Genomic DNA, 18,722 nt, shown 5'->3' with positions numbered 1-18,722 from the left:
GATTGCCCCCATCCTACCTCTGCAATACCTGTCTATGTGAACAGGGCCTGAGCCCACTGAGCAATTCGGGCAGGGGTCCACCAAAGAGTCTCCCTCAGTTCCCCCAAATGAGCCCACCCTCAAAGTGAAAACCATGAGTTCCTTGCACGGGTGTGCCTGGAGGCAAGTCCCTGAACCCCCTTTCCCTCAGTCAGCCTGCAGCCCCCGTTCCCCTCGGAGAGAGAGTGTCACCCTGACTTGGCTGTGTCCCACTCTGGTTGTGCCCTGGTCACACCCACCCCCTGCTGAATTCTGTGAGTCAGAGACTGAATCCTGGGGTCTCCTGGCTAGGTGCCCGGGATATGGCCTGGGCCCCAGGGCACTGCAGCCCTCAAGGGCCTCCCTTCCAGACTAGCGGACAGGCCTGGCTCCTCTCCAGCCCTGACCAAACTCAAGGCCCCCCGCCAGCCCCTGCCAACCCCTGCCCTGGGGCCCTGCTGTGCCCCTCCTCAGCCCTGGGGCCCTCAAGCATCACCCCCCTCCTCCCGGCTGTTAGCCTGGGAAGGGGGCCAGGCCCTGAGCTCAGACCTTGGCGATTCCAGAGTGTCTGAGGCCCAGAGCCAGCCCCGCCAGCCCAGCCAGACAAGGCGAAGGGGCGGGGGCGGGGTGGGCATCAGGAAGCCATTTAGAGGGGGGTTGGCAGGGGACCTGGATTTCAAGCTTTGTTCCATCTGCTCCTTTTCTGGACCCCGCGGGCTTCTTCCTGGGACCCCGCTGGGGCCCTGGCTAAGGGGTGCCCCCTCCTCGAGTCCTCTCCTCCAGGGGGAGTGGACCAGTACTAATAAGAAGTGACTTCGGGGTGGTGAAACCCCCACATGTGCAAGGGAGGCTGCGCCAGGGCTGAGGGGCGTGGGTTCCAGCCCCACCTGCTCCCACTATCCGCGCGACCCTGGGGCAAGGCCCATCTTCCTACCCCAGCCTCGGTTTCCCACTTTGATGCTGCCGGGCGGAGGTGGGCGCGGGCCTTCCAGCCCCGCCCGGAGGAATCCGGCGGGGCGGCCAGCGGTCCCAGGTGAGGGCTCTCTGGAGCGGGCCCAGCGCGGCGGCGGCGGCGGGTTCCGGCGGGGCGGGCATCTGGGGCGGGGACCGCCCCCCAGCCTCCACCCGCCCGCACACCCTCGCTCCTCCAGGCGGCAGCGACGACGCTTTAAACAGAAAAAAACTGTCTCCCTGGCTCGGGGCCAGCATCCCAGCCCCCCTCGCCGCCGCCGCGCCGTGCTCCAGCCAGGGAAAACAACTGCTCACTTCTCCCTGAGTCCGCCCCGCGCGCTCCCTGCTTCCCGGCGGCCGCGGGAGCCCAGCCCGGCCGGGGGAGGCGCGGAGCGGGCCGGCCGCCCGGCCTTCCTCTCCCCTCGCTCCTCCTCTCCGCTTCAACTTGCTCCGGCCTCCTCGCTCCGGCCTCAGGTTGGGGCCTCCGCAGGCCCTCGGCCCCGTCTCGTGGCTGGGCTCCTTCCCGGGGCGGTGGAAGTTTCTGGGCTCCCCGCAGTCCAGCCTCCATCTCTTTGCCTCTCACTGGGCCCGCGCCCGCGCCTGCTGTCCCCTCCCCGCGCGCTTCCTCCCATCCTCTCCCTAGCTGCCCTCTCTACTCCTCTCCCGGGGCTCCCGGCTTGCTATTCCCCTCGGGCGCCGGGACCATCGCCCCTGCCCGGGCGCGCCCCCCGGGTTCTGCGGCCCCGGATGCCCGGGCCCCGTGGGGCTGCTGGCGGCCTGGCCCCTGAGATGCGCGGGGCCGGGGCGGCGGGGCTGCTGGCGCTGCTGCTGCTGCTGCTGCTGCTACTGCTGCTGGGCCCGGGCGGCGGGGCCGAGGGGGGGCCGGCGGGCGAGAGGGGCGCTGGCGGGGGCGGGGCGCTGGCCCGCGAGCGCTTCAAGGTGGTCTTTGCGCCGGTGATCTGCAAGCGGACCTGTCTCAAGGGCCAGTGTCGGGACAGTTGTCAGCAGGGCTCCAACATGACGCTCATCGGAGAGAACGGCCACAGCACCGATACGCTCACGGGCTCCGGCTTCCGCGTGGGTGAGGGCCGGGGACACGGGCAGGGGGAGCGGGGAAGGCAGGCACCTGGACAAATGCGGGGTACCTGGCAGCGTAAGCCACGTAGACCACGTGACCCTGGGGGTCGTGGGTTGAGAGAGCAGAGCCTGAGGGCCTGGGGCCCCAGGGGCTTCAGGGGGCTTGGGAGGCTAGAGTGCTGGGGCCAGAGTTGGGAGGGCTGCATGGAAGCCTGGACTTTACAGCTTTGGGTTGGCGTTGAGGCCTAAGGTGTGGGGTGATTCTGGGGTCCTGGATGACACAGGCCTCTAGGAAAGTGCTGGGTCCTGAGAGGGAGCCAGGGCCTGCAGCAGGGGCTTTTGAGGGATGTGAGCCGGGGGCAGGAGGTCTCAGAGAAGGGATAAGTATTCCCCCGAGAAACAGTCTTGCTGGAAGAAACAGGAAAAGTCTTTAAAAACTGTCTAAAGTAGGGCCTGCCAGTGGTAGGCACCTGCATTCTCTGGGAGGAGGAGCTGAGGTCAGGGCTGGGAGTGAGGGAATTAGTTACTGGCAAGGTCTTAGAGGGGAGGGGTGTTGAGGCCTAACAAGTGGGGAGCAGGCCTGGAGGTAGGGGCTGGTTTGGGTCCTCAGCCTCTCCTCTTCCTGATGCCCCATCTATGCTTCCCCCATAAATCTTAACAGCTCTGCCTCAGAGTCTCTCCCCAACAAGCCGTGATAACTTCCCAGTTCCACCTGGAGTCCACCCCTTCCCCAACATCTCTCTGCAGAGGGCCAGGCCTGGGCTCAGCTCTCCTCCCTCAGGGCCCTGTGGGCCAGGCTGGGGGAGGTGTCCCAGCAGTAATTACCCTCCTGGACAGGGTAATTAGGCCAGGCCCAGGATGGTACCAGCAAAACAGCCCCTCTTACACATTCCTATACTCATGTACCCACTCAGACCTGAGGAACCCCACAGATGTGGGGTTCTCATGAGACGTGCAGGTGTGTCTGTCTGTGTGCGAGTGTGCACGTGCGTGCTTGCACGTGACACACCCACGGGGGTATGCCCGGCTTTGGAGTGGCACACTGGGATCAAGGACTTGTTTCTTGGTGTTGCCTTGGGTGCATGTCTGCAATCACTATGGGAGTGTTTATGTAAGCCTGTGTTGGTGTCAGAATGAGTCTGTGCATGTGTGTGTGATGAGATGGCTGTGCATGTGAGTATACGTGGGCCCGGCCTCCCAAGCCCCCTGGCCATCCTGCCCAGGCTGCTGTCTCCATCCGTGCTGCCCACATCCCCCAGGCTCGGCGCCCAGGCCACAGTGGGCGGGTGTCACAGGGAGGTCACCCTCACCGCTATGGGTGACTCATTGGGAGGCAGGAAGGAGAGGATCCTGCCTCCCCCGGCCCAGGACACACCCATTCTGCCCTGAGAGACTGGCCCCAAGAGGCCGGGCAGGATGGGCTGGGCTGGGCTGGGATGCTCTTAGCCAGGCCCTGATGGCCATGCATGTGGGCCATCCCTCTGAGGCCCTTCAGGTGTCCAGAGAGCCTCAGCCCCACCTTCCCATCCTGGGAAGTGAGGGCAGCTATGTGGCAGGCAGGAGAGGGGCTGGGCCTGGTGTGTGAGCTCAGGTCCCCAAGGCTGGATTTCAGATATGAGTGTGTGACAGAAAGACAGAGATTCCATCCTCTCACTGAGCCACTCCTTCATTCATTCCCCCAGCACCTCCTCTGGCACCCAGAGCTGAGGCAGAGGGTGGGTAGGATCTGAGGAAAGGCTCTCTTCCTGGGGGAGGAGCTGAGCCTGGAAGGATAAGATGTGAATATGCAGAGATGGGGGACAAGGCTCTGAGGGGGCGGGAAAGGCATGATTAAAGTCAGGGAGGCAGAAGATGTGGTACATTTGTAGGGGACGGGAGATGAGTCCTGGAGCATAAGGTGCACATGGAAAGAGCAGGGGGGGATGGGCTGAAAGAAGGTTCCTTCTGGGCCACAGGAGAGCAAGGAAGCAAGCTGTGAGCAGGGGTGTGACTGTGCCAGAGCTTTGCCTGAAGCAAGTTTCTCTGGGGGCGCTTGGGATGTTGACAGGCAGGGGAATGGCAGAGGGCATGGGGAGGAGGGAAGATGGATTATGAGATATTATAGAGGCCAGAACTGGCCCGAGTGGGAGCAGGAGAGATGGAGTATCAAGGCTCAGTTATGAGTGACTGGGCAGGTGGGGATTCCCAGTGGTGGTTCAAGGCCAAGTGGAGGTGGGGAGGCAAGATGCTGATTTCTGACAGGGTCCCCTGGGTGGAGGTGCTTAAGAGAGGTCCTGGAGAGGGATAGCTCAAGTTGGCAATGGTGAGGTGTAGGCCCTGGGATGGCAAGACAAAGAGAGGGAGGGAGAGCCCAGAGAGGGCTGAATCAGGGGAAGAATTTAGGGGTGAGGAGGAGGAAGCACCAGAGAGAGATTGGATTTCCAGGAAAGGCCTAAGGGAGGGAAAGGCTATTCCGTCATCATCATCATCATCATCATCATTTGCTACTACTTATTAAGGACCCACTGTGTATTAGGCACTACGCTAAGCATTGCCCCATTCAATAGACAGGACAGTCCTACAGATGAGGACACTGAGGCACAGAGAGGGGAAGTAAGTTGCTCAGGGCCACACAGTTGGCACATGGCCTCCTATCTAGGATTTAAGTCCAAGACTTAAGACTCCAGTGGCCCCATGGGTATAAGGATGTTGGGGGACTTACAGGGTAGTGTGTGTGTGTGTGTGTGTGTGTGTGTGTGTGTGTGTGTGTGTGTGTGATGTGTTACAAAAACCAGCTTCCCAGGGAGGACAGAACTGGTGGGTGGCAAGGAAGCAGGGAGGAGGGGAAGAGACAGGATGTGGGTGAGGGACTGGGCCTGGGGGCTGGGACAGGGGTCTGCCTGGGCCCTGATCCACCTTTCCTCCCCAGTGGTGTGCCCTCTGCCCTGCATGAACGGCGGCCAGTGCTCCTCCCGAAACCAGTGCCTGTGTCCCCCGGACTTCACCGGTCGCTTCTGCCAGGTGCCCGCTGGAGGAACCGGCGGGGGCACTGGCGGCTCAGGCCCTGGGCTTGGTCGGGCTGGGGCCCTGTCCACAGGCGCGCTGCCTCCCCTGGCTCAGGAAAGCGAGTCTGTGGCCAGCAAGCACGCCATCTACGCGGTCCAGGTGATCGCCGATCCGCCGGGGCCCGGGGAGGGGCCCCCTGCCCAGCATGCAGCCTTCCTGGTGCCCCTCGGGCCAGGACAGATCTCAGCGGAAGGTACCAGGCAACGGGCAGACCCCGGTAGGCCGAGGCGGGCGGGGAGTAGGGTGGCAGGTCCCGGGCGGAAGCCAGCCCTGGAGGACCGCCACACTGCCAACCAGCCCTGCGGGGCAGCCCTGAAGCCGCTGTGCCCCGCCCCCCAGTGCAGGCCCCACCCCCTGTGGTGAACGTGCGCGTCCACCACCCGCCCGAGGCCTCCGTCCAAGTGCACCGCATCGAAGGGCCCAACGCCGAGGGCCCAGCCCCCTCCCAGCACCTGCTGCCGCACCCCAAGCCCCCGCATCCTCGACCACCCACCCAGAAGCCCCTGGGCCGCTGCTTCCAGGACACGCTGCCCAAGCAACCCGTGAGTGAATCCACAGTCGCCGCTGGACCGGCCTTTCAGTCTCTCAGGGCTGCCCTGTTCCAACCCACCCGGATTGCTCAAAACTGGGGGTGTCCTGCAGGTTGAGTGGAGGAGGAAAAGGGCCTCAGGAGGGAGGCCAGGTCGGGGCTGGGCACTCTGTGACCCCTGTCCACACTCCTCTCCCTAGTGTGGCAGCAATCCCCTCCCCGGCCTCACCAAGCAGGAAGACTGCTGTGGAAGCATCGGCACAGCCTGGGGCCAGAGCAAGTGCCACAAGTGCCCCCAGCTGCAGTGTGAGTGCCTTGGCTCAGTGAGACCTCCCTCCCACTCCCCACAGGGTGGTTCCGCCCACACCCCTCTCAGCCCTGCAGTGGCAGACTCCAGTCCAAGCAGCCTGAGCCTCTCACTGCCCATCCAATTCCCCTCAGCGTCCCACCCTGCCTGTCTCCAGTGCCCTCCCTTCCCTCTCTGCAGGCCCCCCAAGGTCCTCTCCTGCCATGCTCTCCTCTCTCTGCAGACACAGGGGTGCAGAAGCCAGGGCCTGTACGTGGGGAGGTGGGCACTGACTGCCCCCAGGGCTACAAGAGGCTCAACAGCACACACTGCCAGGGTACAGCCGGCTGGAGACTCTGTGGGCTGGAGGGGTAACTGGGGGAGGCCCTGCGGTGGACAGGGGGGCGGTGGGGCAGGGGCAGAACCCTGAGGTTCTTGGAGCATCTTGCTGTCACCCTATGGCCCCAGACTGGAGGGACCAAACTCTCACTTACCACAGACATCAATGAGTGCGCGATGCCAGGCATGTGTCGCCATGGTGACTGCCTCAACAACCCTGGCTCCTATCGCTGTGTCTGCCCACCTGGCCATAGCTTGGGCCCCTCCCGCACACAGTGCATTGGTGAGACTGGGGGATCCTTGGAGGTCACAAAGCATGGGTGGGAGGTTAAGCCTCCAAACAGTAAGGATCAGAGGTCACAGAAGTCAGAGTGAGGTCAAGGGCTGGCCGCAGGTGAAACAAGGCCCAGAGCAGATAGGGTCAGGGATCAGTGGGTTCAGGAGTTGCATGAGATCTGGGGTTAGAGGTCGCATGGGGTCAGGGATTATATGGAGTCAAGGTCATATGAGACCATGGGCTTGATGAGTGGGAGGGATAAAGTCTAGAGCAGCTAGAATCAGGGGTCAATGGGGTCAGTGGTCACCGAAGTTTCAGGTGTTACATGAGGTCAGAATAACACAGGTTTCAGGGGTCATATGAATTCAGGGTCACGTGCGATCAGGGGCCACATGAGGATTAAGCGTTGTCTGGGCCAGAGAGGCAAGGTCTGGAGCAGACAGGAAGGGGGATGTGGGCAGTGTTCAGGCCCAGATGCCCATGCCCACCACTGGCCCCTGCAGCGGACAAGCCAGAGGAGAAGAGCCTATGTTTCCGCCTGGTCAGCCCTGAGCACCAGTGCCAGCACCCGCTGACCACGCGCCTCACCCGCCAACTCTGCTGCTGCAGTGTTGGCAAGGCCTGGGGCACCAGGTGCCAGCGCTGCCCAGCTGATGGCACTGGTGAGCCTGGGGCATTTGTGGCTGGGGGGCTGTCTGTGTGCCTATCCAGGAAATGCTCACTTCTCTGCCCCTTGCTCTGGCCGCAGCTGCCTTCAAGGAGATCTGTCCAGCTGGGAAGGGGTACCACATCCTCACCTCCCATCAGACGCTCACCATTCAGGGTGAAAGTGACTTCTCCCTTTTCCTGCACCCTGATGGGCCACCCAAGCCCCAGCAGCTCCCTGAGAGCCCCAGCCGGGCACCACCACCTGAGGACACAGAGGAAGAGAGAGGTCTGGCCTGACCCCTCCTGTTACCTGACAGTTGCTGAACCCCTAGGTCTGACACCTTGACCCTTGATCCACGGATATGACCTGAGTCTAACGTCTAACTCCTAGTCCCAGACCAGCACTGACCCCCAGAGCTGATACTCTGACCCCTAACCAATGTTGTAACTACCCCAGAATTAACCCCTGATCAACAGAATTTGACCATTTATTGCTCTCCAGATTCAATCCTCTGACTTCCAGGACCCCTTTGATTTCCAGACCAGGGCACTAATGCAGCTCAAATGCTGCCCCTAGATCTGACCTTCTGACCGCTGACCCAGGGATTTGACCCTGGCTATAACCTCCCAAGCCAAGGACCTTGTCCAACCATTGCTTCACTGACCTGTGATGGAAACACTCCCTGACCTCAGGATCTAACCCTTGATGCTTGATCCAGACATGATCGCTGAACTCTTAGGGACCCTGACCACAAATACCCAAGTGCCAATCCCAGATTTGACTCCCTTCTCCCAGCCCAACACTTAATGGCCCCATCTTCTTCCCTTCTAGGGGTGAGCACAGACTCAGTGAGTATGAGAGCCCAGGTGGGAGGGGCAGGGAGGCCAAGGAGACACAGAGGGCTCATGTTGCTGTCACCCGCAGCCAGTGATCGAAGAGCAGTCCTCGCAGCAGAGCCACCCGACTGTCACCACATCTCCTGCCCGGCCCTACCCTGGTGAGCTGGACACCGTAGGAACCAGTCCTCAGGGGCTGTCACTGCCAGGGAAGTTCACAGTCTAGTCACCAGGGGGCGGTGAAGCTGGGTGTGAAGTTCCCAGCCGGTGACCTGCGGAGAGAGGGGCGGCGCTCTCAGCTTCCTCACCAGCTGACGAGTGTGCCCTGCTGCCCGCAGAGTTGATCTCCCGGCCCTCGCCGCCCTGGTTCCTGCCCGACTTGCCCCCGTCCCGAAGTGCGGTAGAGATCGCCCCTACTCAGGTCACAGGTAAGACCCGCCCACCTAGGCCACGCCCGAGGTAAGCCACACCCCTAACAGTTTTTCTCCTCCCTTACCCCCTTCAATCATTCCTGAGCACTAAAACATCCAGGGTTTACTGTGTGCCAGGCCCTGGGCTGGGCGCTGTGGAAGCCTCGGTGTGCAGCAGAGATCCCACTCTGCCCTCAACTGATCCGGGTATTATGGTGGTCAGCCCAGGCCAAAGGCATTTATTCACATATTCTACAACTATTTATTGAGCACCTACTATGTGTAGGCACTGTTTAAGTGCTGGGGATACAGTAATAAGCAAAACAGACAAAAGTTCCCTATCCTTGTGGAGTAGACAGACAACAAACAGATCAATGAGTCCAAATCTGGTATGTCTCATAAATGCTATGAAAAAAAAAAATAGAGAAGGAAGGAAGTCTGGGTGGAGGGGGTGGGGGGTGATAATATGCACGGTGGCAATGAGAGAAGGCTTTCTGAGCAGGGCTTTAAAGATTGTTAGAAATTAACAACGAGAAGTGGGAAAGAAATGGGCGGGTTGGGAAAAAGGACATTCCAGTTTGGGCAGAAGTTTGGGCAAAGGCATGGAAACATGAAACCCTGGTTTCATGGAGCAGGGAGAAACCACACACACAGATCAGTGTTTCTGAACTAGGGGAGGACTGGCTCAGGGAGCCTTGTTAAGAGGCTTGGGTTTGATCCCAAAGGCTGTGGGAAGTGTCTGCAGGGTTTTGGGCATCGTAGTAATTGCTAGCTATGGCTGAACAGTTGCCCTGGGCCAGGCACTGACTGAAGAGTTTTACATACTAAATACCGTTTACCCTTCTCATACTCTGTGAAGTGGGCACTGTTAGCCTCGTTTTCCAGATGAGAAAATTGCGGCTAAGGGAGGTTCAGGGACTGGTCCCAGGTCACACAGCTGAGCCAGATTCAAGCCCATGTCTCTGGTCTCCAAAGCCACAAGGAAGCCACCAGCCTGGTTGAAAACCGGAGGTTAGATGAGCTCCTGGTGGAAGGTGACTGCCCTGGAAGTCTGCACAGGCTAGGAACCACCCAGGGACAGTCTGGGGGCTGTGGGAATGTGGAGGAAGAGACACATGCTGAGGCTTCTCAGAGGAGGGGGTGTTAAGGATGCCTAGGGAGAGGCATCTCAAAGAGAACAGCCTGCAAGAGCCCACTGGCCAGGTGTGTTTGGGAACGGGTAGAGTTCAGCATCAAGGCCTGGGCTGCATGGGGCAGGGCTCAGGGGAGGGACCACAACGGGGAGAGGTGGAGGCACGAAGTACTAGGAATCGTAGGAAATAGGGTGAGGAGGATTCCTGGATCTGACCACTTATGCACAACCATGTGTGAGCCAGGATTCCCAGGAAACCAGCTCCTGTCTGCCTTGGGAGGGGGAGGAAAACCACTGTTCTGGAATGGGGGGGGGGGGGGCAGGTCCCTAAGGCAAAGGGTGTTGGTTCACTGATCTAGAGGATGTTTGTGTGGGTGAGGCTGCAGGGTTTGAGGTATTGAGGTTACTGGGGTCAGGGTATCATAAGTGGGGATAGAAGTATCAAGGTTTCCTGGAGTTGAGGAGATAGGGATGTCAGGGACCTGGGGTCATGGTTTGGGGCTGCCGGAGGTTGTGATGTTGGGCTTATCTGTGATGGAGGTGTAGGGAATCCTAGGATTGGAGCACCCGAGCTTAGGGTGCGACCCGGCCCAGGTATCCGGGTCGTTAGTAATGGGCTATCCAGGTCCTCCCTGGGGACGTGGCAGAAAGTGAATGCTCCCTGCCTGGACCCCTGACCTACCGCCCCACCCCCCAACCCCGGCAGAGACGGACGAGTGCCGACTGAACCAGAACATCTGTGGCCACGGGGAGTGCGTCCCGGGACCCTCGGACTATTCCTGCCATTGTAATCCGGGCTACCGGTCGCATCCGCAGCACCGCTACTGCGTGGGTGAGCGTGGCGAGTGGGTGGCGCGGGGGCGGCCCTGGCTCCCGACAGACCTCTGACGCCTCTCCGCCCGCGCGCCCTTCTCAGACGTGAACGAGTGCGAGGCGGAGCCGTGCGGCGCCGGGAGGGGAATCTGCATGAACACCGGCGGCTCCTACAACTGCCACTGCAACCGCGGCTACCGCCTGCACGTCGGCGCCGGGGGGCGCTCGTGCGTGGGTGAGCACGGCCGGGCCGGGGGTGGCGCTGGGGCTAGGTGGACCTGGGGGGCTCTCCCGACCGCATGTAATCCCCTCCGCCGCCTTGCACTCCCCTCGCGCCCCCTTCCTCCCGCTCAGACCTGAACGAGTGTGCCAAGCCCCACCTGTGCGGCGACGGCGGCTTCTGCATCAACTTTCCCGGTCACTACAAGTGCAACTGCTACTCCGGCTACCGGCTCAAAACCTCTCGACCGCCCGTGTGCGAAGGTGGGGAAGACCCCATCCAGACCGCCGAGGGTCCTCAGCGGTCCCTCGGCCTGGGGTGGGGGCGGAGGGCCTCACCCCCGTCTCTGCCCAGCTCTGAGCCTCTCAGAGGTTTCGGTCCGGAGCCCAGAGGGCCTGCTTCGCCTTGTCGATTTGTGACGAAGGGAGGCCCTGCCGAGGACGCTGAGCGCCTGGCCGGCCACGTTGTCCCCAAACGAGTCCTATTCCTCCCTACTGTGCAGACATCGACGAGTGCCGAGACCCTAGTTCCTGCCCAGATGGCAAATGCGAGAACAAACCTGGGAGCTTCAAGTGCATTGCCTGTCTGCCTGGCTACCGCAGCCAGGGGGGCGGGGCCTGCCGCGGTAAGGGCGAGGCATGGGTTCGGGGTAGGGTAGGGGGCGGGGCCTCGAAAGCAAATGGGCGGGGCCCTTCGGGAGTCGCCCCTGTGATGGAGCGGGGGTAATGGCGGTGGAAGTCACTTCCAGACTGGGCGTCCTTCCTGGGAGTAGAGGACCCCCCCATCCCGGGCGGAGGGGGCTCCCACCCCCTCACAGTGCATCATCCGGTGGGGCGGAATCCGAGGCGAACCTTCTCCGCTGCAGACGTGAACGAGTGCGCCGAGGGCAGCCCCTGCTCACCCGGCTGGTGCGAGAACCTCCCGGGCTCCTTCCGCTGCACGTGCGCCCAGGGCTATGCGCCCGCGCCGGACGGCCGCAGTTGCCTGGGTGAGCTCCAGCCCTCCCCGCCCTGCTACCCGCCACCCATTCACGCGCCGAAGCTGGGGACTGGGTCACCCCGTCTGTCGGACGGGTGGGCAGGAGGTAGCTAATTCACAGACACCGCCCCTTCACTGATCCACTCACTACTTTCCTCAGCGGACCTGGCGGAGGAGGGGGCGACCAGAATTTCTATGTAGGAAGGATCTTAGGAGGCAAAGCTTGAAGCTGCGTTTGCAAAGCACGTTACTTAAATTTGAGGGGGGAAAAAAGATATAAAAGGAAGGGGATGTTAGTAGTCCCCCCGACACTAATATTTCTTATGTATCAGGAGGAAGGCTGAGGGCTGGGATTCAGAGAAACTGGAGAACAGTAGACACCAACTGTAGAGCGCAGGCCTGTAGGACTGGATGGAGTTTGGGTGTTCCTGGGAAACCTCAGCAGGGCTGGGAGAAGGGGAGGTCTGAGTGCTCTTAAAGGATCAACAGGAGTTAACCAAGCGAAGAAAGGTGAGAGGGAAGAGCATGCCAGGCGCAGCGCCAGCGAAGTCAGAGGCAAACACCAGCACGGAGTGTACAGGGAATGTAAGGTGTAAGCAGGGGATGGGGGCTGAGGCTGGCCGGTGAGGGGCAGGTCCCCACGCCCTGAAGGGCCCACCTAAGCCCTGCCCAGGAGGTTGAGCTTCGCCCTGAGGTTATTAGGAGGCACCTGAAGCATTTTAAGGGGAAGAATGGCAAGACTGGCCATTTGTTTTAGAAAGTTCCCTGATGCCCATTGTGGAGAGTGGCTGGAGGTCTGGTGGGGACTCAGGACAGAGACAGTGGTGGACCTGATGAGAATAGAGGCCTAAGGATGGTCGTGAGGTTATGTGATATTAGAGAAATATTAGAACGCGTTACCTGGGCTGCTTGTGAACTGAATGTCAAGGTGGAGGAGAGAGGGGAGTAAGGGATCCTTAGGTTTCCAGTCTGGGTGAGTCAGTGGGTTCTGCTCACCGGGATAGGGTCCCCTGGGGTGGGGCATGTTTGAGAAGGAAGACATTAAGTTTCATGTTGGACAGTTGAGCAGGTGGCCCCTGTGGGCCTTTCAGCTGGCAATGCCAGCAGAGGGTGGGCCATACTGATTGGAAACCTTGGGCCAGACACACCCAACTGGAACTGGGTATTGTGGGGGTATGGATCCTTGGGGTGTCACTGGGAGGGTGTGAAGCCTTGGGGGTGTGCCCTGGGAGGAGCTGCGGAGACTTGAGGTGTCACTGGGGGTGTATGGAGCCTCGGGGTAGGCACTGGGGAGAGCTGTGGAGCCTCGGGGTGCAGTCAAGGATGGTGGGTCCGGTGAGGGGAGCCTTGGCAGAGCCTTGTGGATACTGCCACGTCGGCAGAAGGCAGGGGAATTGGAGCAGGAGGTGGCGGAGCAGAGGTGGTGGGAGGGCCCAGGGAGCACTAGCTGAGAAGCTGGGGAGCGGAGGCATGCAGGGAAGAGGAGGATGAGGTAAATGCAACAGAGAGCTTCTTGTAAAATAAGGACTAGCTGGGGAGACGAGAAGGTCCTTGGTGGCCTTGGCAGGGGAGCTTCCGTGGCATGACGGGAGGCCAGAAGATGCAGGCAGCAAGTGAGGAGGAGTGAGACCTAGGATCACCAGAGTGGGGTGTAGGATGTTGGCTGAGGAGAACAGTAGAGGTTTGGAACTGCCCAAGAGCACGGGGGCTACCTAGGGGCTTTCGAGTGTCAAGGCTTGAGAGGAGGAGGAGAGGGTAGCGCTAGCCATGCTGAGGATCTGGCTGGGCTGGAGGCCAGAGGGAGTGGAGTGGCTCCAGCCCCGCTCAGCACCCAGGATCCTGAGAAGCAGGCTAGGGCTCTGACTTTGCCAGACCAGTGAGGAGGAAGGAGAGGTGTTCATGGGCCCTTGCTAGAGGAGGTAGAGTTGGGGGCTTGAGAACAGCGGAGGCAGCGGGAAGGAAGCTGCGTCTGAGGTGTCCAAGAGGGGGCAGATCCCAGCCCCTTGCACCGAGAGTGAGTGGCTGGCATTGAGGTGAAGGTCACAGAAACTGAGGGATGAAGGACTGTAAGGTCAGAGGCTGGGCCTGGCTGTCCAAATGGACGTTGAAAACTCGTAGGATGGGGAGGAAGAGAGAGGGAGAGGGGCTAGGAAGGTGGGTGCTGACAACAATAGAGAGGCTGGCTTGGGGGCCAAGTGCACCTCAGAGGAAGAGTGTGGTTTGAAAGGGGTCTGGGGTGTGGGCAACGACCAGCTTCCACCACAAAGGACTGCAGAGAAGCATGCTCTCAGAGCCAAGTCCCTTTACTGCACAAGCAAAACAAGTTTATTCTGTGAGACCAAAGATATAGGGGAGCTTATTTACATGGGAAGGAAGGCAGCCACGGCAGGGGGGGGAAGGGCAAGAGCAGCTGTGAGAGCAGTTGGGGCAAAAGGAAGCCCAGGGCAGAATGAGATTGTTTGGTGAGAACAGATGAAGGATGGGGAGGCCTGAGTTCTTTGGAATCATACGTGGCCCAGGGTTCCTGGCAGCACCTGGTCTGGTCGTTAGGGCATAGTGTGCCACACAGGAGCAGAGTGAGGGTCCCATGCTTTTCTCCAGCTCCACTCACCTCAGCTCTGGTGCTCCAGGCCATGGGCAGGAGTGGGAAAAGGGTAGCAGAGGCCCAAGACCGTCCCATCCTGGCCCTCTGACAGCCCCTGTGCCCCATAGATGTGGATGAGTGTGAGGCTGGGGACGTGTGTGACAACGGCATCTGCACCAACACGCCAGGCTCCTTCCAGTGTCAGTGCCTCTCTGGCTACCATCTGTCAAGGGACCGGAGCCACTGTGAGGGTGAGGGGGCCCTTGAGTTGGGGGGCTGACCTGTTCCTCCCTACCCCAAGACCTCCACTGCCCAGGCGCCAAGCCCAGGGGCTACCTGTAAACAAGCCAGGCACTCCCATGGCCAGCCCCCATCCAGATGCAAGATGAGGCCTGGGGTGTGGGCCCTACCCAGGGCTCTTTGGGAAGCCTTGGAAGCCTCAGGCTGTGTGTGATTGAGCTTAGCCCCTGAGATTCTCCCCCTCTTTGATTCCCTACAGACATTGATGAGTGTGACTTTCCCGCAGCCTGCATTGGGGGTGATTGCATCAACACCAATGGCTCCTATCGATGTCTCTGTCCCCAGGGGCATCGGCTGGTAGGCGGCCGGAAGTGCCAAGGTATGGGGGGATTGGCTGAGAGCTCCCGAGGAGCAATGGCAGGCAGCAGTAATCTCCTAGACACACTATTGATCTGTCTTTCCATCCATCCATCCACTCACTCATCCTTCTACTCTTTCACTGAAAACAACAACAGTGATAATGACAGTAATTAACGGTGCTTATTACTATGTGCCAAATCACCTCTGTATGCATTCATCCAACAAGAGTTTACTGAGCAGCTAATATTTTCCAGGTTCTGTGCTATATACTAGATATTGAGCAATGACCCAGGGCTCCCAGCTAGGGGATACTGACATGTAAATTGATTCTTACAGTTCAGGGTGCTGGGTGCCAAAAGAGGTCTGGACTAGTGATTTATTCCAACAGTTGAATTGGAACTTGAAGCATAAATAGGGTTCCCTAAAGCATAAATAGATTCCCTAAGCAGAGAAAAGCATGGGATGGTATTCCAGGCCCAAAGAACAGTATTTGCAAAGCACAGAGATCCGGAAGAAACTAGTTGTGTTTTAAGGGAGAGTAGACACCTATGCCCTAAGCACAGAGCTGAGGGTGTTGGTGGTTTAGAGTAAAGGGTGATGAGACTTAAAGATATTGGGAGACCAAACTGAAAGTCCCCAAATGCTGAGCTGAGAGTTAGGACTTCATTCTGTTAGGTTTTATGAAGAATAATACATCGAGTGTGCACACAACTACCCACATGCACAGACAGACGCGAGTGGATTTCCTGTCATGTGTACTTTGAAGTCACAGTGGAAATTCAGGTTCTGATCTTGTGTGAGGCCCTTGAGGCATACTCCCGGGGAAAGAGGGGCTCATTTCCCTCTGAGTGATTCTTTCTGCTCACCTCACTCCCTGAAGACATAGATGAGTGCAGCCAGGACCCGGGTCTGTGCCTTCCCCATGGGGCCTGTGAGAACCTGCAGGGCTCCTACGTTTGCGTCTGCGATGAAGGCTTCATGCCCACCCAGGACCAGCACGGCTGTGAGGGTGAGTGCCCTCTCGGATTCCTCCTCAATCTAGACAACTCCCTTGAGCTGCAGATGGGGCTCAGAGTTGTATCCTGGTCCCACCCTCTGGAATGTGGTGAACAGGAAGAAATCTCTTTTTGCCTGGGAGAGCCCGGTGGGGCCAGACCTCGCAGGAGGGCCCTGAATGCCACATTGAGGACGGAGCTTGGCTTTCACAGTGCAGCTAAGGGGAGCCAGGGGATGTGGGGGAATAGAGGGATGAGGTTGGTGGGCAGCGTGGACAGGCAAAGACATTCTGCAGGAATCTGAGCTGCTCTCCCCTCCCCTCAGAGGTGGAGCAGCCCCACCACAAGAAGGAGTGCTACCTTAACTTCGATGACACCGTGTTCTGCGACAGTGTACTGGCCACCAATGTCACCCAGCAGGAGTGCTGCTGCTCCCTGGGGGCTGGCTGGGGAGACCACTGCGAGATCTATCCCTGCCCAGTCTACAGCTCAGGTCAGGAGCCGGGCAGGCCCTTTCCTTTTTCTGAGCCTCAGTTTCTTCATTTGGAAACGGTCTGGGGGAGAGACCCCCTCCCTGGGTAGGTGGGAAATGAGGCGAGAGCTCTGACCTGTGCCCGACAGCCAGCACACACGCGCTCAATCCTGCCTCCTTCCTTCCCCACGGCCACTATCTCGCTGTAGCTGAGTTCCACAGCCTTTGCCCGGACGGGAAGGGCTACACCCAGGACAACAACATTGTCAACTACGGCATCCCAACCCATCGTGGTAAGCCCCAACACGGCTCCGCCCGCCGAGGTTTGGACCGCCCCGATCCCGCCAGTGCTTGTCAGTGGCGGGTACTGGGGTAAGGCCCGCCCACTCCCTCACCGACTGCCCCGCCCCTCCACAAAGCCCCGCCCCACCACTCTTGCGTCAGCATTCGGAAAAGCCCCTCGTACAGAGTTTTCGTCCCTTCCACCGTAAGCCCCACCCACACGTTCTCTGCTGCGGGGCCTAAGTGGCCCCGCAGGTAGAGGGCGAGGGCGCCCACGGCCTGTCACTCCGCAGACATCGACGAATGCATATTGTTTGGGGCGGAGATCTGCAAGGAGGGCAAGTGCGTGAACACGCAGCCTGGCTACGAGTGCTACTGCAAGCAAGGCTTCTACTACGACGGGAACCTGCTGGAATGCGTGGGTGAGTGCAGCCGGCCCCCGTGGCCGCGGGAAAGCAGCCGGGAGACACGCACAACCACCCGACTCGGGGCCGGTTCCTACCACTCGTGCTTTTCCTCCCCTCAGACGTGGACGAGTGCTTGGACGAGTCTAACTGCCGGAATGGAGTGTGTGAGAACACGCGCGGTGGCTACCGCTGCGCCTGCACGCCCCCGGCCGAGTACAGCCCGGCGCAGCGCCAGTGTCTGAGCCCAGAGGAGATGGGTGAGGCTCGGGTCGGCCAGCTGGGGAAACAGGAGGGAGGCTGGCCGAGCCGAGCTGTGACTTCCACCCCTACACACCCATCATCCCCTCGCTGCCCGTAGACGTGGACGAGTGCCAGGACCCCGCAGCCTGCCGCCCTGGCCGCTGCGTCAACCTGCCGGGCTCCTACCGCTGCGAGTGCCGCCCGCCCTGGGTGCCCGGGCCCTCTGGCCGCGACTGCCAGCTCCCCGAGAGCCCGGCCGGTGAGGGCAAGGGTCATCTTGGGCTCTCCAGAGCCCTGTCCGCTGCCTGGAGACCCGGGGCCGCGGTTCCCCCGAGGGTGGGTTGGAGCGGGGGAGGGCGCTCCTCCCTGACGCCGGGTCCCCCTCCGCAGAGCGTGCCCCGGAGCGGCGGGACGTGTGCTGGAGCCAGCGCGGAGAGGACGGCATGTGTGCGGGCCCCCTGGCCGGGCCCGCCCTCACCTTCGACGACTGCTGCTGTCGCCAGGGCCGAGGTTGGGGAGCCCAGTGCCGCCCGTGCCCGCCGCGCGGCGCCGGTGAGCCGGCCCGGGAGGGGTTGCCCGGGAGGGAGTTTGGGGCGGGAGCCGGCGTGAATCGACGCCGCAGACGTCTGACCGCCCCCTGCCCTCTCAGGGTCCCACTGCCCGACGTCGCAGAGTGAGAGCAATTCCTTCTGGGACGCGAGTCCCCTGCTGCTGGGAAAGCCCCCGCGAGGTGAGTGTAAAGGGAGGGACAGAGGCGGGGTCCGCGGCCATCGCTGGGATTGGTGTTGACGTCTGCATTCTCCCGGCGCAGAAGAGGACAGCTCGGAGGAGGATTCAGACGAGTGCCGCTGCGTGAGCGGCCGCTGTGTGCCTCGGCCGGGCGGCGCAGTGTGCGAGTGTCCTGGTGGCTTCCAGCTAGACGCCTCCCGCGCGCGCTGCGTCGGTGAGCAGGGCCGAGGGGCGGGGCAGTGGAGGGGCGGGGCCAGAGGCGGGCGGGGCGGGGCCCTGCAGAACCCCGCCTGGACCGGAAGCCCAGCGCGCCGCGCGGCTCCGGCTCCGTCGCGAAGTCCGCACCTGTTAACCCCCACACCCAGACATCGACGAGTGCCGAGAGCTGAACCAGCGCGGGCTACTATGCAAGAGCGAGCGCTGCGTGAACACGAGCGGTTCCTTCCGCTGCGTCTGCAAAGCTGGCTTCGCGCGCAGCCGCCCGCATGGAGCTTGCGTGCCCCAGCGCCGCCGCTGACACCACCCTCGGTCTGGACCTCGGCAATCACCGAGGAGTTTCTGACCGACACTTGGGGCGAGCTCCGCCTCTCGCTTGTACCCTGACTCGGGGCTCGGACCCAGGGACCCTTCGGGGCCCGCAGACCCCTTCCCCGAGCCCCGTGTTCCAAGGGTGCCCATACCAGCTCCACCCGGTTCATAGGCAGATGTTGGGTCTCTCTGGCGCTGCCGGCCTGCCTTCCAGAGGGCGTTTCCCAGAAACTGATAAATCAGATCGTGCCTCTTTACTCTGGGTTTTCGAAGTAAATTGATGTTCATGTCCGTGGTGGGCGCAGTCTCCGAAGGGCAGTACCAG

At 60.9% G+C, this 18,722-nt stretch overlaps 1 protein-coding gene across 5 annotated transcripts; it reads left to right on the top strand.

Moving 5' to 3' along the window:
• Window positions 1–1,305: 1,305 nt before the first annotated feature.
• On the top strand, window positions 1,306–18,654 carry LTBP3 (latent transforming growth factor beta binding protein 3). Of its 5 annotated transcripts, none has more exons than XM_082659355.1 (28): window positions 1,306–2,050; window positions 4,955–5,284; window positions 5,431–5,633; window positions 5,821–5,926; window positions 6,151–6,243; window positions 6,406–6,528; window positions 7,026–7,184; window positions 7,271–7,456; window positions 8,003–8,019; window positions 8,096–8,168; window positions 8,346–8,435; window positions 10,256–10,381; window positions 10,466–10,597; window positions 10,717–10,845; window positions 11,085–11,207; window positions 11,448–11,570; window positions 14,273–14,395; window positions 14,644–14,763; window positions 15,625–15,753; window positions 16,065–16,232; window positions 16,421–16,504; window positions 16,787–16,915; window positions 17,020–17,157; window positions 17,259–17,399; window positions 17,531–17,692; window positions 17,790–17,870; window positions 17,952–18,083; window positions 18,235–18,654. In XM_082659355.1, the coding sequence occupies exons 1-28, from the start codon at window positions 1,717–1,719 to the stop codon at window positions 18,384–18,386; spliced, it is 3,906 nt and encodes a 1,301-aa protein (XP_082515481.1). In that variant the 5' UTR covers window positions 1,306–1,716; the 3' UTR covers window positions 18,387–18,654. The 5 variants fall into 5 exon arrangements, with proteins under 5 accessions (XP_082515481.1, XP_082515480.1, XP_082515484.1 ...); XM_082659354.1 differs by having other exon boundaries at window positions 4,955–5,308; XM_082659358.1 differs by lacking the exon at window positions 17,259–17,399.
• The last annotated feature ends 68 nt before the right edge of the window (window positions 18,655–18,722 follow it).

This window comes from Grampus griseus, assembly GCF_964374135.1.
Source record: "Grampus griseus genome assembly, chromosome: 8".
In the NCBI taxonomy this organism is placed as follows: domain Eukaryota; kingdom Metazoa; phylum Chordata; class Mammalia; order Artiodactyla; family Delphinidae; genus Grampus; species Grampus griseus.
This window is presented reverse-complemented; position numbering and strand designations above follow the sequence as displayed.

What these genes read in the sequence shown, in the direction of transcription:
- LTBP3 (XM_082659354.1), top strand. Translation starts at nt 1,717, where the DNA reads ATGCCCGGGCCCCGTGGGGCTGCTGGCGGCCTGGCCCCTGAGATGCGC. An exon ending in GGGCTCCGGCTTCCGCGTGG is followed by an intron (nt 2,051 to 4,954) that starts GTGAGGGCCGGG and finishes TTTCCTCCCCAG; the next exon opens with TGGTGTGCCCTCTGCCCTGC. An exon ending in TCGACCGCCCGTGTGCGAAG is followed by an intron (nt 10,846 to 11,084) that starts GTGGGGAAGACC and finishes CCTACTGTGCAG; the next exon opens with ACATCGACGAGTGCCGAGAC.